Here is a 25,718-nt window from a genome sequence, read left to right as displayed (position 1 = left end):
ACCTTGAGGCCGTCCCCGGTTACTACCTGACCCGCTATGGGACAGGGCATGCTGATGACAGGAGGTCCTCCTGTTAACGTCATTTCCCCCCAGTGTAAGTTATTACATCACCTGGTCTTCTAGATTTAGAACATCTATATATGCATGCACGCACACGAAGGTAACATGCACAGTACCTTCAGAAACATGGCTCTCTCGTTGGGCGTGAAGTCGGAGGCCAGAATATCCCAGAGCCAGATAATGACCCTGTGACTTCCATGAAAACCACCGTAGTACACTGTGTGCTTCCTGAAACAATGCAGACACGGCTCAGTCATGCAGACACAGGTAAGCACGGCATTTAGACAGGCACTACTAACTACCACGTCCCCTGAAAGCCAGAGTTCATGCCTTAATAACCCCATGTCCCTGGAAGCTAACGGGGCAGAGAGTTCAAGAGCTGGCAGCTCCAGAGCAGAAGCCCATAGGAGGTCCTGCAACTAGTCCTGAGAAGCTCAGAGAGCCCAACGGTCCTCAAGATCTGCTTCACTTCGGTTTCGAGGCACACAAGTGGTTGGGCTTTTATTCCAAGCAGTTCACCCCGTGAGCGGGGAGGAGAGCATCGGAGGTGGGCCCTGAAATAACTCTCCAAAGAGGACCCCGCGGGGGGCTGCTTGCTTTCCAGGCCTAAGAACTTCGCCCTCGCCAGCTCACTCACTCCTTACTTTAAATCCTCCAGGTCAATCTCAGCGTTGTCACCGGAGATGAGACGCTGGAGCTCAGGGGTTGAGAACATCCGGGTCCACTCGGGTTTGATGATAGAACGGAATCCGCTGATGAGGGCAGCCGTCTGGTTTTTGATTTGAGTGTGCATTCGAAAGTGTGCCATCAGATGGATGTAGCTAATTCTGTAGCCGACAAAAGAAAACAATGGAAATTAACAGGACAGAGTGGGCTGTTCCAATGGGCTAGAAGATGAGTTAGGTCATTTTTGTTCCATTTTACAGAAACATAAACAGTACCGGGACATTTCACCAGAACCACCAGATGACGACGACGGCTCTCCTGAACGGTACACTCCGTGCCTCTGTGAAGGCATTGAACGTTCAAGGGCATGACCTCATCACTTCTCCAAAAAGAACCGCACAAAACAGTGGGCCAGTCATTCATCAGGATAACACCCCAATGTGTCAAGAGTCAAAGCAAGACAATCTCCAGGTAAGGAGAGGGCCCTTCTTGGTACACAGGGTATTTTTCCGGTCTTGGATTTATTTTCATCCTTTTGGACATACACCAATTAAGATGTAATGCAGTCCTCCACTGAGCTTTAAAGCAGAGAAAAACCGCTTCATACTGAAACTTCCATCAAAACCTTGCTCATCTGGACCAAGAACGAGGCCATGCAAAGGAGAGGCCGCAGAAAGTTCTGGCCAAATGCAGCTGGCTCATGTTCAGTTTCAACTAGGACGTCAGGGCACTAACCACGGCTCCAGCAGATGGTCTCCTTGGTCTGATTTTATGAACACAATGGCCGCATGTACAACGTATAATATACTGCAACTGAACAGGTTAAGTACATCCCAACAGGCTTGCTAGCCTTGCTGATTTCTTAGCAAGCAGGTACTCAGGGGTGAAAGAACCTGAGCCCAGCCCAAGTAAAACTCTCAAAATCCCCATCAGTCCAATCAAATAAACATGTTACCGCAGCACTCGGATCTGAGTGACTGACCTTGAAAATAGCCTACTTTAAAAATTATCCAGCAGCAAACTTGCACATCCATACACTTCAGGATGACCTTTCCTTGACTCTTTGAAGCCGGTTACTAATACTGTCCATTCCACCAAAGAGATAGAGGGGCTCTCCCATTTCACACCTCGGAAGTGCAGGGCCCAGCATCCCCTGAAGGAGAAGTGGGCACTGCCAGGCCTCGCAGGATAAGCAGCCTGCAGCACTGAACCCTGCTCTCACCCTGAGGTTTACACAGAACGTGGAAAAGTGTGTGAAAGGACTTTCTCCACAGTTTCCAGGCGGGGCAGGAACCTCACGCAACACAGGCTGCACGGAGCCACTTCCTCCTACCACCACCCCTGTGCCCTCATGTCTGGCACAAAAACCCACCAATCTGAGGGCAGCTGGCTGCGTGTGACGTGTCACCTATTCGATGATGGTAGCAACCACTGCTCTCATTTACTAAGGCCCTCCTGTGACCCAGACACCCTGGAAGGTCTTTTATACGCGCGCTCTCCCGGGAAGCCCTCTGCAGGGATGGTAAGAGGGAACACAGGGGCAGGAACAGGATCCACTTGCTGACGCCTCCAGCCTGTTCCTCCCCGCCAGCCTCTGTTCTCTCTCAGCTGTCAAACTAACGCCCCAGAGGCAAGTCAAACTGGTGCATCTCAATCCTGACAAGAACAGTCTGTTCTGAATGAAAGTTCCCAAGCATGAGGCTGACCGAGGCCTCCCAACCCAGAGACGTGATGCTCAGGATGCTGGGCTGTAACGTGCATCTGGTCCAAAGGCCTCACCAGGTAGGACCGAGCTCTCACGTGTCACTGAGGGGAGTGACACTCAGATTATAGTTCAGGTGCTCAGTGGAGTCTGGTGGCAGGAGAAGACGGACAGAATGACAGGCCTATATCTACTCCTCACACCAGGTTCTACTATTTTAATTCGGTGAGAATAGGCCAGGTGGAGACAGTGCATTGAGGGGTTTGGCTTCTAGGGACCAAAGAAGTTGACATTCATGACAGATTCCTGAAAGCCTGTTATCTGTGACGACAGCTGCCGGGCCTCAGAAGCTCCTCATATCTAAGACCTATCTGCTGCATCCGAACTTGCCACTGTGTTCTCAAGACCGGGCTTTCTACAACCGCCAGGTGCTATCATTCCTAAACCATCTTCCCTCCAGGTGCCTTGTGCCTCAGTGCCCTCTGGGTTCCGGACTGCATGCCCGAAGGGCCCAGAATCCATCTGTCTGCACGGAGGGCCATCATTACATTCCTAGGAACACTGCCTCTGGCCTCAGAAGTGCTACTGCAAACAATAAAGTGTCAATTCTTATTTTGCACATCAAATGTAATACGATTTTGGCCTATGAACTCTAACCAGTAAGTTCCATTATAATATTTATGGCTTTTCTACTTCAAAGTATCTTAATAAATTTTCAAAGTAAGCCCGGAGAGCCAGAATGAAAATTGAATTGCGATACTCACTTATTTTCATTTGTAACAGGAATGGTCTTCCCTCCAGGAATCAGTTCATGGCAAACGAGCTGGGGGAGAAGAGGGGGAGCAATCACTCGAGAGGATTCTAATGGGGAGAAAGCTTCCTGCAGACAAAAGGGCCAACACCCACGTCCGGAATAACGACACAATTAAGATGGGACATGTTTGGGAACAACCATTCCCACAAAAAGCCTGGCCTTACACATCAGCAAGCAGACCCTGCATGATCAATGTGAAAGGTTTTTTTTCTCTAGCAAAAAAAAAAAAAAGATGATGTGGGTGCCAGGGAGAAAGATCTGGAAGGAGGCCAGCCACGTGTTACCGGTGGCATCTCTGGGCACCACCACTCTAGGCGGTTTTCATTTTCACCTGTATGCTCACATTCTAGCTGATACTTGGTTAGGAGTTTGCATTATTTTTATAGTCAGGAGAGAGAATTAAGAATGCAGGAAGAAGCCTCAAAATCTGATGAAAGATTTGGAAACTATAGAATCAACTGCTTTCCTCAACGTTAAGAACTTCAGTGGGTCACCTAAAGAAATGAAAGAGTGCATCGTTTTCAAGCAAATTTTAATAGAAATTGTTAATATAACTCTAAAGATGTGGACAGTTTGGAAAACAGTGGCCTCTAGGGCCAATGCTGTGTGCATCATGGGGCACACCAAAGAATTTCAAACTAAAAGGGCCCTAGGAGTAGCCCAGCCTGGCGTTTCCCACAAAGGGTCCCAGGGAGCACCCTGCCTGTGAGCTCTGATTTGACAGTCACTCGTGAGATGGCATTCTCTCTCTGAAAGAGGCGTTCTGTGGTCAAATGCGCTGGCATTCTTTCTCACAGGCTTCTCTGAGCCCTCAGGTGCCAGCCTGCTTGGCGGCTCTTCAGGAGGAGGGTAGGGCACATGGGCACTTACAGAGCACCCGGTGACACTGGTCCCAGCGAGGGCTCACACTCGGCAAATGGCCCTTTGAGAAAAGGAACTTGTGGCTTGGGGAGACCGAGCGGCCTCTGAGGCCCCAGAGGCAGGGCTCAGAGGCAGCCCCGCACCCGAGCTCACGGCACGGTTCCTGCAGAGCAGCCGTTGGACCACATGCATGGGGGCTTGTTCAGGTGTCACCGGAACACACTGGAGGGGCCGGGGCACTTCCGAGAAAAGCTGAGAAGAACTCGGGGAGGAAACAGCTCTGCCCTCATGATTTCAAGGGTCTTTTTTCTTCCTGTTCTGCTCTGTGACGAGTTGGGATGGGGACAGGAGTCTGTTAGAGGCATGTCTTAGAGCCTTCTTCCCCCTTTCTCAGTCACTGTCCTCATGAGTGACAGCTAATCCTCACCATGGCAACAAAAAGCAACGTTACAAACGGAGCTATGACTTCAATTAGGAATGACCCAGAGCGTAACCTCAGCAGAGCGAGGGGTCTCAGCACAGCGAGAGCGAGCAGGCAAAGGCCAGGTCAGCTGTAATGGAAGGAGGAGACCCCACCTCCCAGCAAGGTGGGACAGGAGAACTGGCATGGGAGCCAGAGGAAAGAGAGGCCGGACAGACAGACACTCTGTTTAGGGACCATTGGGGAAAGCATCAAGGGCAGGGCAGGCCTCAGGAAGCCAGAGGGACAGAAAGAAGACTTCAGCCCCAGAAGTCAACCTACCTGACCCATGACGTCTTCATCGTACGACAGCGTCAGGCCCAGGTCTGAGATGTCCCCATCGTAGCGCTAAGACGACAGAGAAGGGAAAGCGTTGGAACCCAACAGGGCTATGTCCTTGGAAGAACCGACACTCCTGCCTACAAGGTCTGCTTAGGCATCAACTGCTGTGGCCACTGAACAGCTGGAAGCAAAGGAGACAGCCACACATCCCCTCGAGGAAGGAGGCCCTGAGCATGGGTCCTGAGAGGCAGCGTCCTGAGGGCACGAGGGGCAGGGGACCTCATCCACCACACCCACCCTGCGGGGCTTCACTCACTTCTGCCTTCCACCAGCGCTCAGCTAAGCCCCCGCCTGTCCACACTGACCTACCTTAATGGAGGTGAGGTTTTTGTAGAACTCGGAGTCCAGGGAAGGCAGTTCATCCACGGAGCTATAGAAGACACTGTGGTGGTGCCCGAGCAGCTGGCTCAGGAAGAAGGAGGCGAAGGGCACGTCCACCACGATCCCCTGGGGGAGGAGACAAGCTTGTTTGTCCAGATTCCGCCCCAATAATCCCATGGGGGCAGCTCACGCTGCAGAGGCTCCAGAAGCATCTCCGGGCACTTGCAAAATTTTCAATCTGGACGCTACCTCCCCATCACTTAACAAACCCAACCAAGTCCCCCCTGGGGACACCTCAGCATGGTGGTTATGGACATAGGCTTTGGAGCCACACTGCTCAGGGATCAAACCAGCTCTGCTGCTGCCCGGCCACAGAGCCTCGGTTTCCCACCTGCAAATGGGTGACAGCGCAGCCTCCCTGCTGACATATTGGGAGCAGGTTGTGGGAGCTCAGAGGACAAGCACCCACCAGAGGCAGGGCAGGGCAAACAGCGGGGTCTAGTGCCCCCGTTTCTTTCATCTGCAATGTTGTTATTGTTGCTGGGGAGGGAGGAAACAGAGACGAGGCCCAGGAAATGGGGGAGGACGTTCACACCACTCCTCACCCTTCAGCGAAGCGGAGGGCAGGTTTAGGACTCAGGTGGCCTGGGTGCGAATCTGCATTCTACCCCTTAACGAGCGATGAGACCCTGGATAAGCGCCTCCTCGAGCCTCGGTTCTCTTGTCCTTACAAACAGGACAGCGGCGGCCACACCACAGTGATGCTGAGGACTCAGTGAGCCACACAAGAAAGTACCAGTCTCTCTGTACAGTAATCACGGTTCCTGTCCTTCCCTAATGACAGGCAGTTGACACGCTAGGTCTGATCACATAAATGCATACAAAGCCCATGGTACTTCCCACGTTTTTTCATCCTTTCCAGTTCGATGCTCCTTCACGCGCCTACCTCATACACGGCCTTCCCCAGCATCTTGCCCACGAACTCAAAGAGCTGCAGGTAGTTCTCGTGGATGTAAGAGGTGGGCGAGGGGTAGAGCCTCTCGTCCCCACTGGTTGTCTGCGAGGAAGAAGGTGACAGAGGCAGGGAGGTGAGGCCTTGTGTGGAGCAAGCCCAGCCCTTCGGTTCTCGTGGCGCTTCCGTGTGGCGGCTGGCAGCCCCCTCCCCCGGAATACCTTGAACAGGTTGAGAGCCGGGTCAAACACCCTCTTGATGATCTCTTCCAGGAACTCCTTGAAAACACCGTCTTGATCGATCCCTGCCTCGTCCACCCCGAGGTCATTGACAAACTTCACGCGGATCACGCCCTTCATGGCGTGCTGGGACAGCTGCCGCAGCTGCTCGTAGCCGTCCTGCCGAGGGCAGAAGTGCAGCCCATTAGGACACCGCTGCACACTCGGGGCTCCCCGAAGGCTCTCCTCCCTGTGGGACCTCTCCAGTGGCATAGACGTGTGAGTCGGGGCGCATGGGCGCATGAGAAGAGCAGTTCTCGCCCGTTCTTAATGAAAGCCTGGTCAAAGGAACTCATTTTGTGGAACATGACTTTACCACTCTCCCCCGACGGGGACTGCCTTCAAGAGGATGCAGAGCAGCGAGACAGGAAACTAGACAAAATGAGTCACAACAGGCTCTCGGCCATCAGGGATGAAAGAAGCCTGGACCAGATCTCGCCCTCTCTGTTTTAATGATACAAGGATCTAGCTCATTGCTTATCAACCACACTACAGACACACTAGAAAATGAAGAATAAAATACCCTCCACCTCAACTCCTGGTACCTCTCCCAGATCACGAAAGGCCTTGTGAGTTATGCTGAGGAATTTAAACATCCAAAGCGCGATGGGGAGCCCAGGAGTGGTTATGCCAGCAGAACATGGCTGGCTTTCTGTCCTAGGTCTCTCTGTTGGCAGCAGAGCAGATGGCTGGCAGACCCCGACCCGGTGACGGGAGAGCTGGCTTCATTCTTCAGGGCCTTCGAGGCCTGATATCTGTGACCCTACTGAGAATCTGAATTTCTTTGGCCTTAGTTCTGCCACTGGCGGGTGAGCGGACAAGCGGGTGTCCCCCTGAGGTTCCTCCCGGGACTGGAATGCTGCAGTGCCAGCCCCCTGCACCCTTGTGAGGGGATGCCTTCCTGGGGGACTAACGTGGACGCCTAGCACAGAAGCCCCGCCTTCAACACAAACCACACCAAAGGAAGCGGAAGAAAGCCTGGGACATCATGAGTCTAATGCCAGCTTTTTGATGCCCCTCGTGTCCAAATCAAGCGAAGGCCACGGGGCTCTCATGTTCTAATAATCAGACCACCAGACAGTAACACGGCTAATGAATAAGTGACCTCCTCCCTCCTCATTCAGTAGGAAGGCAGTGATCAGTTTCATGACAAGATATTTCTAATGGGACAGGAAGAGGAAAACAGACTTGGCCTAAAACCTGAGACAGACACCCTTCCTTTTACGTCCCTTAGGGATGGGTTTTAAAACGCAGCCTCAGGTAACCAGGATGTCAAGTGACGGTGCCATAAGCATTGACACCTGAGAAGGGAGTTGGGGACTCTCTAGACTTCCTGTGGGTGCTGGTCCCACTGGAGGGGGATGGTAGGTGGTGGGGCTGAGAACTTTGAGACAGGAGAGGTGCATCTGAAGAAAATGCGGGAGAAGGGAGTTTCTATTACACAACTGGGTGTATTCTTCTTTGGGGTCGCCAGAGTGGTAACCTATGCTGGCTTTGACTGCGGTGGGCCACTTCCCTTGCATCTCATCAGTGTATGTCTACAAAGAACTTCTGGCTCTGTGGTAATGCAGCTCCCAGCACGGCTCAGTCAACTTAACACCTACACTCCCGCCTCCACATGCACAGTTGGGCCAAGTGCCTGCCAGGATGAATGGAGTTTGCATAGACACAAGATGTTCTGCACATTGCACTTCCTGTCCTCCTTTAGAGGCACCAAGTGTTTGATGCTCTAGCCAGGGGCCCTCCTGGTGAAAAGGAGAAGAAAACCTGTTTAACCAAGCAGCTCTCAGAGCAGGAAACAGGACAAATGGCCCCTTTCTGGCTCCCAAAGCCTAAATTCCAGTGTCATTAGATGAAGGAGTGACAAGAATAGTTCAGAGGCAACAGTTCACCCACTGAAATGCCTACCCTCCACAGAGCACACTTCCTGTGGGCTTCTCACCTCCAACATCCGGGACCGTCGGATAGTGATGTGGGTGACATGAGGTGAGGCGGAGCTGGTCTCCACAAGCCCCAGTTTCTCCTTCTCCTTGGTGACCATATTTCGGAACAGGAGAACTCTCTGAAACGAGCAACGGTGAGACCAGAAACAGGGTCAAGGGCTGATGATTCCCTAAAACACACTGGACAAGATTCATGGTTTTAAGTCATTTGAGACGCAACTGGAATGGGATGCTTCCAGAAGTTAAAAGTGACTTGAGGAAACAGGAAACATTCCCCAAAACATTCTTGGGAATTAGAAATATAGCTTCTTCTCTCCCTCCTACATTCTCTCCAGCCAGACAGGCTGTCCGTCTGGCTCTCCAACAGCACTGCATTCTCTCACTCGAGGCCTTTAAACACTGCCCACTTTTGCCTGTGCTCCCGACCCCTTTCTGGGCTCCCACAGCATCCAGCCCTGTGGCACACACCCCACTCTACAGGACTGCCAGTTCATAGTATCTTCAATCCCTGTACCCACAGGACTTAGCTTTATGCCCGATGGATTAAGATCCAATCACGGTTTGCATCTGCTGAGTGAGGGAGCACGTTTATTTATTTCCAACTGGGTAACAGAGATGGAAAGCCCGGAGCCACGTGGTGGAACAGAAAGATACACAGGGGCCCTGCTCTGAGTGCGACTCACGTTTTTGTGAGGAATGACGTGAGGGATGTACTGCAGGATCAGCTGGGCCCGCTTTCTGTCCTTGTCCAGTTCTTGGAAGAGCACGCTAGGTTTGAGATCCCTTAAAAAGACATGGGCTTGGGATAATGAAAACAAAAAAACCACCATTCTTGGCAAACTGCACCCTGCAGGCCACATGCAGCCTGCCGCCCATTTTTTGTGAAATTTTAATGGGACACAACCACACTCATTCATTACATGTTGTCTCTGGCTGTGTTCGTGCTACAGAGACTGGTCTGCAGAGCCTAGAATAGTCACCGTCAGGCCCTTTACAGAAACAGCTGGCCAATCCTGCTGTAGTGCCACAACTGACACAGGAGTTGACATGTCCTTGATGAGACAATGTGGACACAATCTTATGCAGGGGTCCTCAAACTACGGCCCGCGGGCCACATGCAAATACAAATATTGTATTTGTTCCCGTTTTGTTTTTTTACTTCAAAATAAGATATGTGTAGTGTGCATAGGAATTTGTTCATAGTTTTTTTTTAAACTATAGTCCGGCCCTCCAACGGTCTGAGGGACAGTGAACTGGCCCCCCGTTTAAAAAGTTTGAGGACCCCTGATCTTCTGTTTAGTTGCAAGAGGATTCCCTAACCCCATCCCCCAAAACACCTAGCTGTAGTTTTTATCCTGCTAATTCTGATTTTTAAAAACTGCCATTTGCCTAGCATTACCTGTAGCTCAGTTCAGCTGAACATTTTTCTTCTTCCCAGTTTGGATAAAAAACACTTGCTAAATGTGACCGGGCTTTGCTGCTATAATGAGCTCTAACCATCCTCAATGTATGCATATTTTAAGAGAAGGAACTGCTAGGGGATCTGTCCCGACAGGTGCAGGAAGAACGGGTCTCCTTATTCAGGTGAAAGATGAAGGAGAGGGCCAGGTTCCTCTCTGCCCTGGGACGTGAGTGCAGCGCGCTCAGGCAGCTCTGCTGTGGGCAGCGCTTACAGAGGCGACTCTGCCTCCATAAACCCGTCTCCCCACCCAGGACACTCACTTTCGCAGCCAGTGGTCCTCAGGGGCGAAGCGGCGCCGACAGTCCCGCTCATACAGCACCATCAGCCACCCATGGACGGACTGGAACAGCTCCAAGGTCTCACCCTTGGCATTCTCTGTGGGCACACAAGCAGGAGGCACCATCATGAAGCTGATCAGAGTGGAGACGAACTGAAAGGACAGCTCTGGTCATCAAGTCCCACCAAGGCCCCGCCTCCTCCTGCCCCCCCGTGAATCCTGCATGGAACCAACAGAGCTGAAAGGCGCCCTGGGTGTGTTTGAAGTGTCTGCAGGACTGAGTATCTCTTAGGCACATTCACGCCGCCTCCCACTAGCACATCATCTAAGACCCTATTAATCTAAGGAGCTTTGTACTGAACCACTGGAAACACATCAGGAGGTGCATCTAACCAGAGGTGTGAGCTGGCACACGTTTATCTTCTCAAAGATAAAGAATCAACACAAAGAATCAAAAGGAGATTTGGGGCAAAATTAATCATTACTAATAATTCCTGATACAAGCAAATCTTGAAAAACATGTGGGAGAACAAGACTTCTTTAACTTCACCACTGTCTTAAGTGGTCATAGACAGAGAGCGAAAAAATGAAACTTCTAATTAGGTGAAGAAATGTGCATTTTCAGTTAACGTTGACAGCTAATAAGGCTAAGAACCAGCTGTGTTCCTGACTGACGTCTCTGCCTGTAGCATCAACTGAACAATGGCCGCCACCTTTACCTTACCTACGATGCCATCCCAGATCATCTTAAACACAAAGGAATTCAGAAAAGAGGAGATGGTGACCAGCTCTTCCAGTTTGAATGAAATTTGTTCTTCATAAACTTCAATGTCATCAAGGATCCTAAATCAGACAGAAAATTATTCATAATTATCCACCGAGAAAAGGCAAAAAAACTAGATCTATACTTCTTAGAGGACAAAATAAGGTAACAAAATAAGTTCTATCTTTTAGAGATACTTACTGTAAAATTTACAGATAAAGTAGTAAATGTCTAGGATATGCTTCAAAATATGAGGGAGAGGAGAGTGGTGGGTGTACAGATGAAGCAAGACTGGCAATGAGTTAAGCGTTGAAGCTGGTGATGGGTGCATGAGAGTTCATTGTACTATATTCTTTCTACTTTCTATTGACTTGAAATTGTCCCCAGTAAAAAGTTAAAAATACAATTAAGAAGAAAACAATAAGCCCTGCTCTGTATTTTAGATCTATCTGAAAATATCCTAAAATGGCTCCATTCCCTTTAGAATGTGAGTCACTCTTGGGTCACCCGTGACCCAGCAGGTCAGGGTCTGCACCAGCAGCTGCGGACACTGCTCTTGCCACCAACCTCTCACTGAGCTCTTCCCTCCATGATTCTTACCCAATCTGCCACCTACCAGTCCCGGAGGCCTCCTGCCAAGGCTTCTAGCCTGAACATAACTGCCTAAGATCCATTCTCTCATAATTTTTCACCAGCCTTTTGGGGGAAAAGTGGAATTAAAAGAATACCAAATACACGAGTAGACACCTAAGCTTAAAGAACAAGGAACTAAATGGGACTAGCATTTGTTAATTTCTCCCTCTGTGCCAGGCACTGTACTAAGTACCTGACATGCCTTTTCTCATTCACTCCCTATCACACTGGTAATGTTATCTCCGTTGCCCAGGGCATCTCGGTAAGTGGTAGAGCCAAGTTTTGCACCCTGACTCCCTGGCTCTGCAAGCTTCCAGTAAACTAGCACAGCGAGTAAATGACCGAAGTAATTTAGACCCAGAGACTAGGAACCCCAAAGGCCACATTAGTGGTGCTGACCCAGCTCCCTGAAAGGATAGGAACTAACAACTGCTGAAGCCCTACTATGTGCCACCCACTCTGTAAATGTTTCCTCATCTGATGCTTCTCAAACGTCATTTACAAAAGCAAGCAGTGGACCCTGCCACACAAGCCCAAACCTGAGCAGGAACCGCATCTGTAACTGCTTCCTTACTGCCACTGCCTTCTAGGGAAGGAGTCCAGGCCCGCAGCAGTCAACCTACGTGATGAGGTGCCGGGAGCAGTCACAGAACAGCATCAGCATGGCCAACAGCTGCTTGGACTCTTCGGTGTCATTGTTGAGGCATTCCAAGAAGAGCTTCAACCCTCCGTGGGGCCCCAGCTCACAGATAAACGCCCACAGTTTGGGCAGCAGGTCATCAAGGTAAGTGAGACCTGGGAAAAGACAGAGAAACCCAAGCTTCAGGTGGGGCTCCCGCTGGTCCATTATTTCCCTACCCACCAGGGAGACAAACACACCTACTAGTGAACATTCAGTGTGTGAGAGAGAAGGTGCGATTACCAACAAAATCATTATCACCACGAGAATAAGAGCTAACACGTAACGGGTGCTTACTCTGTGCCAGATACTATTCCACGTACTTTACACGCATGATCTCCTTTCCAGTGTGAAACTCAATGTTATCTAAAGTGCAGGCCAGAGAGGTTTAAGTGGTTCAAAACCACACAGCCAGGTAGTGTCAGACCAAGAGCAGAACCCAGGTCTCAGAGATCAGCAAATTTCTTTCTGGAAAGGGCCAGAGTCAGTGTTTTTAGGCTCTGTAGGCCAATCTCTGTCACAACTACTCAATGCAACTATGATAGCACAAAAGCGGCTGTTAGACAATATGGATGTAGCTTTGTTCCCATAAAACTTTATAAAAGCAAGTAGTGGATTGGCTTTGGCCCACAGGCAGTAGTTTATCGATACCTGCTTTAAACTATCTTACACGCATGGGATTGAACCTGCAATCCAGATATGTGCCCTTGACCAGGAATCGAACCTGCGACCCTTCACTGTTTGGGCTGACACTCTAACAACTAAGAACAGTGGCCAGGGGGAAGCAGAGGACATCTTAGCCTTCTGATGGCAGAACTCTCCAAGCCCACGAGCCCTGCCCCCAGCCGGTCATCCCCCGCTCGGCAGATGGCACCACCCACACTGGCACTGGGCTAAAAACCTGGCATCATCTTTGAAACTGTTAGGCCCCACTCCCTCAAGTCCAGTCCGCCTCTGAAACATCAAAAAACCCTCCTGCTTCCATCTCCATCACCACCCCAGTTCCGCTGTCCTCAGGGGGCACTTGGCAATGTTTGGAGACAGGTATGGGTGTCACAACTAGGGGGAAGGAGTGGGTGCTGCTGGCACCTACGGGTAGGGGCCAGAGGCTGCAGAAACCCTACAATGGACAGGCTGGCTTCCACTACAAAGAATCATCTGCCAAACCGTCAACCCTCCTCCAAGCCAAGCCTACATCGTCACTCATTACTCCACCATCATAGGCCTTCATTACATTGCATGCATTCCCCATCTTATGCCTGGTCTCCCCACTAGGATATAACCCCCTTGGGAACACAGACCCTCGCTCTTTTCACCTCTGCACCCTCAGTGCCTGGCATAGATGGTGCTCTGTGAACATGTGAAGATGAAGAAGTAAGTGTGAAAGGGAGAAGCAGCAAGAATTTATGTTTTATTTTTTTTAATTTTTTTTTTAATATATTTTATTGATTTTTTACAGAGAGGAAGGGAGAGAGATAGAGAGTTAGAAACATTAATGAGAGAGAAACATCGATCAGCTACCTCCTGCACATCTCCTACTGGGGATGTGCCCGAAACCCAGGTACATGCCCTTGACCGGAATCGAACCTGGGACCTTTCAGTCCGCAGGCCGACGCTCTATCCACTGAGCCAAACCGGTTTCGGCAAGAATTTATGTTTTAAAACAAAAAGTAAAATGCAGCAGAGAAGTTCTGAGTCCTTTATGTGGTAAACAGCTTCATGGCTTCCAGACCTCTGTCCTCATGACACCAGTCTATCCCAGCTCCTGCACCACCACTTAAACCCTGACGCCCAACTCTTGGCTCACAGGGGGACTTTCTTCCTTGCTCAGCTGAAAAGGACAATGGTGGGCATACCCATGCCATGATGTGTTATGCAGCCTATACACACGAGGTTTCTGAAGAATTTCTGACAAGATAAAATGCGTATTAAGGTGACTAATGGAAAGGAAAGGATAAAACTATATATTTCAATCTAAATATATATATACAGATAGCACACTCAGGCACAGGTAGTCATGTTTGGATTGCGGGATAAAGAATGGCTTAAGCTTTTTTTTTTTTCAGCTTCCCTGTCTTTTTTAGTTTTCTGTTAAAATTTTTTTAAAAGTAACTTTTTGCCCTGGCCAGTGTTCTCAGTGGTTAGAGCGTCGGCCTGGGAACCAAGGAGTTGCGGGTTCATCCCCCAGCGCTGGTCAGGCGAGTGCGGAAAGTGGCAGGTCAATGTGTCTCTCTTACATCGATGTCTCTCTCTCCCTCCCCCTACCTTCCACTCTCTAAAAAAGCAATGGAAAAATATCCTCAAGTGAGGATTAAGAAAAAATAGTGATTTTTTAAAAGCAAATAGTACTTCATAATGAGAATCAAGAGCCAGGTCACAGGAATGAACTGGAAATGCCGGGATTGAGATTAGTTTGAGCCGTTCAACTACTCGGCCTCTAAGAATGGCTCACAAATACCCTCTTTCAAGGAAGCCAGAAGAAATCCACGTGTTCCAAGCAAAACTGTCGGCCAGACGTGAGCCAGAAGAGGCCCGGGGCCTGCACACCTGTGAGTATCTGCAGCCGGATCTGGGTGAGAGTGGTCAGCGAGGTCTGGTAGAGGACGCAGATGCTGCACACCTTCTGCACCTCCGCGGAGTCCACGCGTTTGCCCCCGACGGGCTTGAGGATGTTCCGCACCGACGCAGACTTCTGAAACGCACGCTTCAGCAGATCTGGCACGGAGAGAAGAGGAACGGGTGAGCGGAAGTGCCAAGTTCAGCCATCGGCCAAGTCCCACCCTGTCGGGAACCGCATTCCAATAAAGCTCCGAATTTACAGCCGCACCCAGTGGGCTGCTGCCTGATTCAAGGCATCTCCTTGGGATAAATTGGAAGCACATTAACCATAGGATTTTAGGTAAAACCCAAAGACATCTTCAGAATCAGAAAATCCGATTCTTACAGGGGATCCTTTTACTGAACCACTTAACTTCAGCACCCACAAAGGTAAAAATTCCGAGGACTATAGTAGGGAAAGGGGGGAAAGGGAGCCCTGGTGGATCCCCAACTTTCTGCGCTTTTATTCAACTTGGGGCTGCACTCTACTTTTGTTTTGACGCTTCCCATGTATATCCTGCGGAAGTTGTATTCGAGAGCCCATCGCACTGACAGGTGCACAATGGGACTTTGCAGCACAGTGGCTGGCGGAAGAAAAGCCGCCCGCACCTGGAAATCAGCAGGTCATTCCACTGAAGTATGTGTTGGCGGCAGTTCCTTCACTTTCGCCAGAGTAGGCCACAAGAAACCTTCCCCCAGGACCCACTGCTGAGCTGGAAGCCGGGTCAGGCACCCAGTGGCCCCTTCATCAGCAGCCCCACGTGGGAGAGTTCGTTTATGATTACGAACTCAGAAAAGCTCTACTTCCCCTAAGAAACAGGCCCTCGTCTTTATGAGAAGAAAGGGTCCCAAGTCCCTTTTCATTTTGGCAACTAGAAATTCAGAGCCAAGTGGAAGTTCAGAGACAACCACGGCGGCCCTCTCGGATCCTTCATCAGTGGACATTCTCTACACACGACCTTGATTTTGTTCACCCATTTCTATTCCCCAGCTCCCTGTTTTCTACTCCTAAGGACTTCCTGCCACTGTTTTGCTAAACGTAAAGTGATTTAAGCAGCTTCCAGGTCTGTGGGAGAGGGGAGGGTGACAGGAACAGAGTGGGCAGGTGCTGCCCCTCAGCCCCCCGCGGCCACGGCCGGGCCTGCTCCCGCCACTCACTCTTCACGGGAAGCACGTTCTGCGGGGAGGCCGGCTGCACGTGAGCTGCCGGCTCCTGGTTCTCCAGCAGCTTCTTGCTCAGGATGTCACTGAAGAAGATCCGGATCAGAGGCACCCCCCACAGGAACTGCAGCTGTTTGGTGACCAAGGGCATTGACTCGTTGAGGCTGGGAGAGAAAAGGAGACCAGGGGGTCGGGTCTGCCCGGCGGAGGGCCAGGGAGAGCCCCCGCGGTTCCCTAAGGGGCCTTGCACTGAGAGGTGTAGCAGGACCTGCCACTCAACATGGTCGATAAGATCATACTTTAAAAAGGGGGATCCACAAATTGCTGCTGAGGCCTGATGTGGAAGACACTGCCCTTTATCTTTCCTGTCGCTCCACCCAGACTTCCTGTGCTGCCAACAGCACTACTGCTCTCCCTCGGTCCCCACACTCCATGTCACAGCATCTCCCAGATGCCCTTGATCTGCCTTCACCCTGATTCCATCCTGTTGACCACTCAGTGGACAAGCCATCTCAGGCCTGCCATCTTGTCCTGTTCACAGCCAGCTGCAGGCCTGGCCCACACCCCGCTAACTCTCCAGCCTCCTAGGAGTCTCCCTGCCTTCAATTGCTCCTTCCTCCACTCCACACCGCACCCCAGGATCACTCACACCCTGAAACCCGCCTTCATCACCTCCCCGCTCCAGACCCTGTAATTCCTCCCAGCATCACAGTGGTAACGGCCACCACCCACTGAGCATGGGCCAGGCCTGCGGGAGGCTGACACGGTTTATGTCATTCAACCCTTTGAGACGCCTGTACCCCATGTTTCAGATGAGAAAAGTGAGGTGAAGCGACTGTCCAAGGTGCCCCCAGAGAACAGGAGTGCAGCTGAGCTCAGGCTGTTCACCTGGTGCTAGTCTGCCCCACTCTCTGCCCACAACATCCCGATGCCCAACACACAGGCCCTCTTCAGTCTGGGGCAGAGCTCTGGTCGGCAGTTGATAGTCTTTTTAACTGGATGCCACTCAGGCACAAGGAAAAGGGAGAAAAGCAGGGACTTCCTGCCCTGGCCCTCAGTTTTCTGCCTCAAGAGTCCCCAGCAGGGACCCCAGGCCTCAGGCAGACATGGAAAGGAAAACAGCTGAGCAGCACGCGCCTCAGGTCCTGAGACCACCTCATTTCAGCCCAGCGTGCACATTTAAATTTGTGATGCCACCTTACTTCACCTCTACTAGAGGTGTTTTTTAAAAAAATATTTTTGAGCTCTTGATTAAAAGTGTTAACATTTATTTTCCAGCTCCTGAAAAACATGTGGAGTGACTTCTATTCCCTTTGAATCATGTACCTTATTTTAGTTTCCCCAAAATATGGCAATCTAGGCAATCAATAAAATGATATTAAAGAAGGAAAGATAATATTAATAGATATTGTTCATAATTTACTAAATGAACAAAATACAAATTAATACAATCCCATTTGTGTGAAAAAACTGGTAGGAAAAAGACTGAATGGAAGTGCACACAGGCTGTCTTAGGAGATGATTTTTATTCTCTTGTGTTCTTACCTATACTTATACAATGACTATATGTGACTTTTATAATAAGAAACAAACAACATAAGCTAAAATGAAGAAAGAAGGGAGAGGTGGGGGAGAGGCAGGGGAGGCAGGACGGGCAGGGCTTTGCCCCGGGACTCACCCATAGTCCACCGACTGGGAGAACCAGCCAAGGACGGGGTGCCAGTGGGTCAGGTTGGATTTCTTCTGGGTCACGTACTTCTGACAGTAGCACAGCATCTGCGTGAGCAAACTCACAAACCCATCTGTCTCCTCCTCCAACACTCTGGGGCTGAGGGAGCCCAGGTGCAGGAGGTTGCCTGCAAAGAGATAAGGCTGAGGGCGCGGGGTCCAGACAGACCTCGCGGCCCGCGCTCTGCCTGGCGCTCAGGCAGCCACGTCTCTGTGCGGGAAGAATTCCACGGGGAGGGGCACTTGTCAGGGCTGGGGCTGCAGGCGGTGCAGGGCCGAGACCTAGGCCAGCCTGGCTTCCCATCCTGGCTCTGCCCCAGGCCCGGGGTGACCCTCACCCCACCTCTCCCATCTTGTTTCCTCGTCTGTAAGACTGGAATAACGATCCCCACCTTCGATGTGAAGGCTGTATGGACTAACATGTAGACTGTCTGGCACACGGGGACGTGACATTTAGCTCATATGACATTTTACTGTTATTTTAAAACCAAGGGTTAAAGTAAGAAATGACCTTTTTGAAGAATATCTGAATTTCCATGGAAGTCACTGTATTCAAAGTTAACCAAGGTTATTTAACATGCCTTGTGTGAGGACTCCCCTAAAATTTGGCCTTAAGAACCTTTCTCTATGTTAGGCACTGAGAATTATGTATGTCTGCAGGTTTCAAATGCTTCTATCCACAACCCCTTTGATCTACAATGAAAACAGTAAAACAGATGATGCAGGCCTTACTCTAATCTAAGCCCAACCCAACTGCGCCCTCCCTTCTCCCAACATGAGAATTATCCAGGCCACTCATCACGTTTTCAATTTTCCCTTGGCTGCCAGGAAGCTAAGGGCTAAAACTTAACATTCACTTACACTCACTCAACCAGTTTGCCAAGTTGGATCTATTTCCCATGTGATTTTCAACTTCACATGTCTCGTTTAACTGTCTATCTGATTACATGTTTCCTATTGTGAACACTTCTAATCATTAATAAAAACAGCTCTTGATCTCCCGAAAGGTGAAAAACAAACCACTTGTGGTTTTCCCGACGCCCAGGACACAATCACATCCCAGCCTCAGCTACTCACCCATTAGACACAGCGTGTGGCTTCCTTCTAAACTCTCACAGACATCGCGGCATCGATCTTTAGCTCTTAAAAATGTGATGAACTTACGAAGCATGTCATGAGATTCTACCACAGTGAGGCGCTGCGAACAATTACAGACTGTCAAAGGGGAAGCTGACGGAAGAAGTTCCCACGGGAGCATGAACTTGACCCCTGCAGGTCACCCCCCAGGAGCCCAACATGCTCCTGATGGCCAAGAAGATGCACAAATATGAGAACCTCTTTCTTAGGGCTGCTAACCAAAGTGTGTCGACAGTGGCCACGGATGTCGAAGAAAAATCGGGGGAAGAGGTGGGAATTAACAGAGAAATCAGTTTACGCTCTAATTTCCAAGGAAGTAAAAAATAGAAGGGGGAACTCAGGGCCACTTACCTCAGGGGTCACTACGCTGAGATGAGTCACAAGAGCTGGCACAGACATGATGTGGACGAGGAATGGCCGAATCAGATTGTCTGAAAACTGGGCAGCAATCACAGGGCTAGACACAGACAGATCACCTTACTCAGAGAGGTTACCAGGGGCCCCCCAAACCTCTTGAAATTATGCTTCCCATGGATGGGGACACCTATTAAGGCAGTGGTTCTCAACCTTCTGGCCCTTTAAATACAGTTCCTCATGTTGTGACCCAACCATAAAATTATTTTCGTTGCTACTTCATAACTGTAATGTTGCTGTTATGAATCATCATGTAAATATCTGATATGCAGGATGGTCTTAGGTGACCCCTGTGAAAGGGTCGTTCGACAGCCAAAGGGGTCGCGACCCACAGGTTGAGAACCACTGCACTAAGGGAAGGCTGAGTCACGTGACACAGCTATGACAAATCAGTTTTGATGTTTTACTGACATGATGTCATCAAAATCTTTCTTTAGCCTACTTGTAATTGTTGTACTTAAGCCCCCTCGGGTGACAAATTCTACAAATGCACTTCTGGTGGTACATTTAACAGGGTACGCATCCATTCTGGTAAGCACAGCAGGGGAGGGGGCAAACGTAGTTTAATGCATAGTCTCAGCCATCAGAGAGCTGGGGCCGCAATCAGGGAGCTGGAGAGGCACACAGGCACAGCCGGAAACCAGGGCCAGCGGTCCATGCACCAGGTAAAGAGGGTCCCAGCTAATGAAAGGAGCAGGGCGAGTTTGGGAAGGTCCCCATGTACCATTACTTAAAGAAACACATGTTGTTTTAGAGTACAGAGATGTGCCAATATGGGAAGCAAGTTTAAAGAATAAGGAGTAATGAGTGTGGGCTCTGGAGTCGGACGGCCTGAGTTTAATTCTTGGCCCTACCACTCGCCGCTGTGTGACCAAGGACAAGTGGCTTACCCTCTGGGCCTTAGCTTCCTCATCTATGAAGTGGAGCGAGAGAATGTGGTGAGGAGTCAGTTAATAGGGGTAGACGCCTTAAACAACGTGCGGCCCTTCAGAAGCAAGTACGTTTCCTACTTACCGCAACGCCAGAGAAAAGGCCGCAGTCAAAGTGCCTTTGGACAGACAAGGCCGGGGTCTGGCCAGGCCACGGGTTAACAATATCTGCAAAGAACATTTTAACTGGTCAGGGGATGATGCCAACTTTGTATTCATTTGTTCATAAAAAAAGAAGCATAAAAGTAAAATGAGTGCCTCGGATAAAAAACTATATTGGAATATTTTTTAAAAATGAGGGGAGAGAAAAGTAATAGGGTAGAGGTTCATTAATACCACCCCTTCACCTTTAAATATGTTTAATCTTTTACATAATAAACAGTTTTAAAAAATTAACAGTTGATACAAAGCCCAGACTTAACACTGCGAGACAGGCTAGATTTCAGAAGCAGTTCCGAGTTACGGTGTCAGGTGGACCCCTTCACACTGGGAGGACCTATGGACAATGTCCCCTGTGTGTGGAGCAAATGGAGCCACATCAGGACAGAGCCCATGGCTGAATCAATGCTACTTCTCAGAAATCCTAAACACCAATTCAGCTTCTGACCATTCCTTGGCATATGGGCTGGCACAAAAGGTGCAGTGTGGACAGAAGGCTGTTTGAGGACAGAGCCAGAAAGTTAATTCCAGAACCAACCAAGAAGGAGCCAGAGGGAACAAGCCTGAGGCCTCCTCCCTCAGTTTCAATTTCAAGTGACCGGACTGCACCTGTAGCCAAAGAGCGCATTGAAGGGATCCTGGGGCCACCGCCCCCCTTTACACAAACCACAGTGACCCAGGCCGGGGAAGGTAGGAGAGGACACTGAGCGTTAAACTCTTCCTGCAAAGTATTTCTGTGAGGAGGGCGCCAGATGTGCCAAAACCAAACATAACACCAAGTTCAGGTGTGGAGCGTGAGGTCACCTATTACAGGAGGAGCTCACACACCAGGGGGTGGGGCACAGACCTGCAGCACAGAGTAAAGTCCACGCTGGTTGAGATGTCCCATTATATTTGCACAGATGTGGTTCATGGCTGGTCGGAGACTCTCACCTAAGGAAAGAAAAAGGACTGAGGAAAGAAACCCAACAAATCTCTGGCCGCAAGAGGAACTGCTTAGGTGGGACAGAAAATCGGGCCCCAGGCCAGGGCCACAGGCAGCGAGATGCTCCCTGGCCTGCCTTCCCGCTTCCCTTGGGACTGGGACCAGAGTCCACGGAGATGCTGCATATCCGCATTCTCTCTCCCGAAGGCCCGGCTCAAGTGTCGCCTCTCAGGTAACGGGGCCCAGCACTCTCCCAGCCAGCAGGAAGGGCCCGGCCTTGAGCTCCAGAGCACCTTTCCATTTCCCTCCGAGGGCACGGAACTTTCTGTGCTCTGTGGTTGCCTCCTCTCCAATGAGAAACAAGCTCCTGCAGGGCTCAGGGCTCACCATAGTTTAAATCCTCCCCAGAATCCAGGATAATGCCTTGAAATAAACCCTCCTTCCTGGCTGGGGCTTCTGCATACAGTTTCCTCGGCTTTTGGAGGTTTGTCCTTCTTCACTCAGTGACTCTGACGCTGCCCCAGCTCTGAGCTCACTTGTCACTTCTGCAGGAAGGCCTGAGCCCCGACAGAGCAGGGCAAGGCTGTCCCTGCCCCACTAAACTCGCATTTCTCTTCCTTCTGCGTGCCACTTCTCACACTGTTGTCGCGGCCGAGGATATGCATGTGACTTCTCTTTAATGTCATTCTCCCCACCAGCCTCTCTGTTCTGTGAGCTGCAGTTCAGCAGGTAAAGCCCTGGAGGCCAGTGGCCGCCTCTGTACCTCCAGTGCCTGCACAGCACATGGCACACAGTAGGCTCTTTGCTGAATGGATGGATGAAGTGACGGTCTGACAAACATAAAGCTAAGCATAATGTTCAGGGAAGGAGGCAGCATTACAGGCACATTTTATGGCCAAAAGAGAATTACTTGCTGCTGATTCACCAAATGAAATGACAAGGCTTAGTGAGTGCCTCCCCTGGGGCTTGTGATGGCAAAAGTGCTTCTTACAAAGTAGAAAAGGTGCCCAAGCTCTGCGACTTTGAACAAGTCCCACAGACCTTTTCCCCGGAGAATTTTCCATGTTGAAGTGTCTGTGAAGGTGACAAGCATCGTGAGGTACAGTGTGACGAGTCTGGATTCTTGTAGGATTTCAGGCTGGAAAAAATGAAGAGGAAGGTTAAGACACACACACCCCAGTCCCAGACAGTGAAGCAACCATTCTGTAATTTTGCTGAGTGTTCTCGGGCTCAAGTAGTGAGTCAGGTTGTAAGTACATATTCTTCTTCTTTGTCTCTTAGGGGATGACCACTGTCAGGAGTTAAACGACAGGGATTTTGACCCACGAGTGATTGCCTACGGAATCTAAGTACTCCCGGAATGGAGCGCTGAGGATCCTGGGAAACAGGTGACCAGCGCTGGCCTGCTGGCTTTGCGTGCATTAGGAGCATGTGTATGCTCAGCCGTTCCCTGGAGCAACGGAGTGGAAATGTGACCGAGCATAACAGGGACCCTGGGTTCAGACTGCTGCCTTTACCACTTCCTAGCTCTGTGACCGCGGGCAAGTTTCTTAACCTTTCTGTGCCTCGAATGCTCATCTGTTGACTAGGGATAGGATGGCTGTTGTAAGGAATAAACAATTCATGTACGTAAAGCACTAAGAGCAGCGCCCGCCCGGCACAAAGATAACTCTACAACACTGGCTGTTTTATACACTATTTCACAGGAGCAGACTGGGAAAGGCCCGATTCCTGTCTAGGCTCAGAAACTTAGCATGAGCACTGCAAGGGACCCTGGAGACCAGCTGGTGATGGCGAACTTATGACACGCGTGTCAGAGGTGACACACGAACTCATTTTTTTGGTTGATTTTTCTTTGTTAAATGGCATTTAAATATATAAAATAAATATCAAAAATATAAGTCTTTGTTTTACTATGGTTGCAAATATCAAAAAATTTCTATATGTGACACGGCACCAGAGTTAAGTTAGGGTTTTTCAAAATGCTGACACGCCGAGCTCAAAAGGTTCGCCATCACTGATAGTTGAAAGCTCTAAGCTCAGAGAGAATGAGCGAAGGGAAGTGCCTTGTTCAAGGCCACATGAGGAATTGGGAGCAGATTGAGAACTACATTTAGATATTCCCAGCTTCGGATCTGGTGTTCTTTTCTCCTAATGTGTGTTTCTCTGCATGAACTTTAAACATTTTTTTTTCAAAGCAGAAGTGCCTCTTCTCAAAGAGAAATCCATTGTGGAATGCAGACGCAGCCAGCAGGTAACAGAGAAGACCACTGCTCCGATGCCTCAAGAGGGATGGCTGGGAACGGATCCCTGGGAGCTCTGCTGACATTCACGCCATCGCTCAGCTGCTACCCAAGTCCTTGCCAAGCCTCTGCCCCGGAAACTACATCCTAAAGGCCCCAGGTGGGAAGGATACATTTACAGTGTTTCATTTTACCTTGAGCTGCTCAAGAAACTCACAGCAATGCCACAGCAGGTCCTTGATCTGTTTAATCCATAAGAGGGTGAGATCCTTGGAAAGAGCCAGGGACACATACCACACCTACAAGCAGGAGAAAGAGAAATGTAATGGGCAGTTACAGGGATCACTTTACGTATGGTCTAGCTATTGGCCAGTGCCAGGGAAGGCGATGAGAATCAATGGACAGATAAGCAGCCAATAATGCTTAATTTAACCCTACACCCACCCTCTTACCTTGGGTTCATTCTCAGCATCCATACTGCTCAGGATGCAGCGACACAACTTTTCAAATCTCTGCAGAGAGGCAGAAGGGGGGTCATAAATTCCAGCAACTGATAAAAATGGGAAAGAAGCAAATGTTTGGTGGGTACCTGGCATGTGTAGGCATTTTGCCCAAAGACTCACAGCGAGTCTTACAGATGTGGGGACTGAGGATCAAAAAGGTATAGAAAGGCTCTCAAACTGGGGGCCCACGGACTCGATGAGCCCTACATTTCCTTTAGAAACGTGTATTTCACATAAAAATCCAGGTTGGCACTCCTTTTGAAAAACAAACTCAACTGGCACCCTGGGCGTGGGCCCCTGGGGACGAGCAGCTGTCTCCTAAATCCTGCTCCCCCGTTTGCCATTCTGTAAGCATCGTGGACACTGACTTCTGCCTCACAGGCTGTTGTATCATCGTTTGTTATCTTGAAAAGCAAAAGGGAGAAAACTGGAAGCTGAAAACCAGACCACACTGTGGCAGTCCCAACCCTGGACCCATCCTTAAAAGTGGTGTGGTCCTGGGCGGCCGGCCCATCCCTCCGAACTACCGCTTCCGCCTCTGTAACCGAGGTCGCCTCACCGAGCCTGCCGGTCCTCACCTACGTGAGGTGACATGTGCTCACTGCCCGTGTGCTCCGTCTCCTGCTGGGCTCCCAGCTCTCTAGGGTAGAGACCTTGCCCATCTTTTCCTTCTGGAACCCCAGTGCCTACCAGATGGCCTGCCACGAGGTGAGACTTAGCAACAATGAACGGTAACCCCTGATCACCCAGAGGCATTCCTCAATGGCATTGTTAGTACTATTACAGGTGACTAGCTATTTCCTGGAACTGTATTTTCTGGGTTAATTCTAACCCCAAAGGTACAACCAGTATGTTTTGTTTGGTTTGCAGGATCTAAAAGGAATTTGAAATTAGCTACCAATTTTTACAAATGAGAAAACAGCATAAAGAAGTCCAGCATCTCTTTAAAAAAAATCAGGGTCCACCCCTGGCTGCAGAGTAGAGGCCGTGCCCTCTGGATGGGCACGCCACAGACCCCACCGCTCCCTCCGAGGTCTCGCCACCACTGTGAGTTACCATGTATTGTGACCTACATTATGTTTTATCTCATCAATGGCTTCTTCACTCTTTCTTTTTTTAAAATATATTTTTATTGATTTCAGAGAGGAAGGGAGAGGGAAAGAGAGATAGAAACATCAATGATGAGAGAGAATCACTGACCAGCTGCCTCCTGCACGCCCCCTACTAGGGATTGAGCCCACAACCCAGGCATATGCCCTTGACCAGAATTGAACCCGGGCCCCTTCAGTCCGAAGTCACTCTTTCATCTAACCTCCCTGGCCTCCATATGCATCTGAGTCCAACAAGTGCTCTTAATAGTCGATGAGAAAAGATTTGTGAGGAGGTCCAGAAGCACTGGGCGTAACCCTGCAAATCAGGCCCAAGAAGACAAAGGGCAGGATGTGGGAGTGGCGGAGAGCTGCCCTAAGAACAGGGTGCCTTAGCATTTATAAAAGACCCGGCAGACAGAAAGGACGATGTATGTTTGCTGTTATTATTTTACCTCATTATCTTCTTTCATTCTGAACAAGAACAGCAGTTTCCTGGCAATCTTAAAAATACAAAGTGCACTTCTTCTACTGGACCCAGTGTCATCTGCTTTAAAAAACTCATCGATCTCTCTCCTAAGGGAGGGAAGAGTAAAAAAACAAAACAAAACTTTTTTCAT

General features: G+C 49.8%; 1 protein-coding gene and 1 long non-coding RNA gene across 17 annotated transcripts in view; one reads left to right on the top strand and one right to left on the bottom strand.

The window, feature by feature from the left end:
* The window catches only part of UBE3B (ubiquitin protein ligase E3B), a 35,518-nt gene that overhangs the window by 3,757 nt on the left and 6,043 nt on the right, over positions 1–25,718 (bottom strand). For 14 of the 16 annotated variants that reach the window (XM_036354140.1, XM_036354153.1, XM_036354141.1 and 11 more), the window contains 23 exons: positions 25,554–25,674; positions 23,960–24,019; positions 23,702–23,806; positions 22,306–22,402; positions 21,187–21,272; positions 20,266–20,348; positions 19,189–19,294; positions 18,778–18,898; positions 17,651–17,828; positions 15,970–16,136; positions 14,761–14,928; positions 12,158–12,329; positions 10,863–10,981; positions 10,122–10,236; positions 9,083–9,182; positions 8,399–8,518; positions 6,400–6,576; positions 6,173–6,283; positions 5,215–5,352; positions 4,846–4,911; positions 3,193–3,251; positions 705–887; positions 177–288 (listed from right to left, as the gene is read on the bottom strand). In XM_036354140.1, coding sequence (XP_036210033.1) covers positions 177–288; positions 705–887; positions 3,193–3,251; positions 4,846–4,911; positions 5,215–5,352; positions 6,173–6,283; positions 6,400–6,576; positions 8,399–8,518; positions 9,083–9,182; positions 10,122–10,236; positions 10,863–10,981; positions 12,158–12,329; positions 14,761–14,928; positions 15,970–16,136; positions 17,651–17,828; positions 18,778–18,898; positions 19,189–19,294; positions 20,266–20,348; positions 21,187–21,272; positions 22,306–22,402; positions 23,702–23,806; positions 23,960–24,019; positions 25,554–25,674 — 2,764 coding nt within the window. The remainder of the gene's footprint in view (positions 1–176; positions 289–704; positions 888–3,192; positions 3,252–4,845; positions 4,912–5,214; positions 5,353–6,172; positions 6,284–6,399; positions 6,577–8,398; positions 8,519–9,082; positions 9,183–10,121; positions 10,237–10,862; positions 10,982–12,157; positions 12,330–14,760; positions 14,929–15,969; positions 16,137–17,650; positions 17,829–18,777; positions 18,899–19,188; positions 19,295–20,265; positions 20,349–21,186; positions 21,273–22,305; positions 22,403–23,701; positions 23,807–23,959; positions 24,020–25,553; positions 25,675–25,718) is intronic. The other 2 variants (XM_036354154.1, XM_036354156.1) reach the window with 2 other exon arrangements.
* LOC118678447 lies at positions 216–25,559 on the top strand. Its single transcript, XR_004974904.1, has 6 exons — positions 216–327; positions 987–1,197; positions 12,125–12,318; positions 22,546–22,652; positions 23,466–23,667; positions 24,881–25,559. It is a non-coding gene; the product is annotated as an uncharacterized LOC118678447 (long non-coding RNA).

Source organism: Myotis myotis, unplaced genomic scaffold (genome assembly GCF_014108235.1).
Source record: "Myotis myotis isolate mMyoMyo1 unplaced genomic scaffold, mMyoMyo1.p scaffold_m19_p_20, whole genome shotgun sequence".
In the NCBI taxonomy this organism is placed as follows: domain Eukaryota; kingdom Metazoa; phylum Chordata; class Mammalia; order Chiroptera; family Vespertilionidae; genus Myotis; species Myotis myotis.
This window is presented reverse-complemented; position numbering and strand designations above follow the sequence as displayed.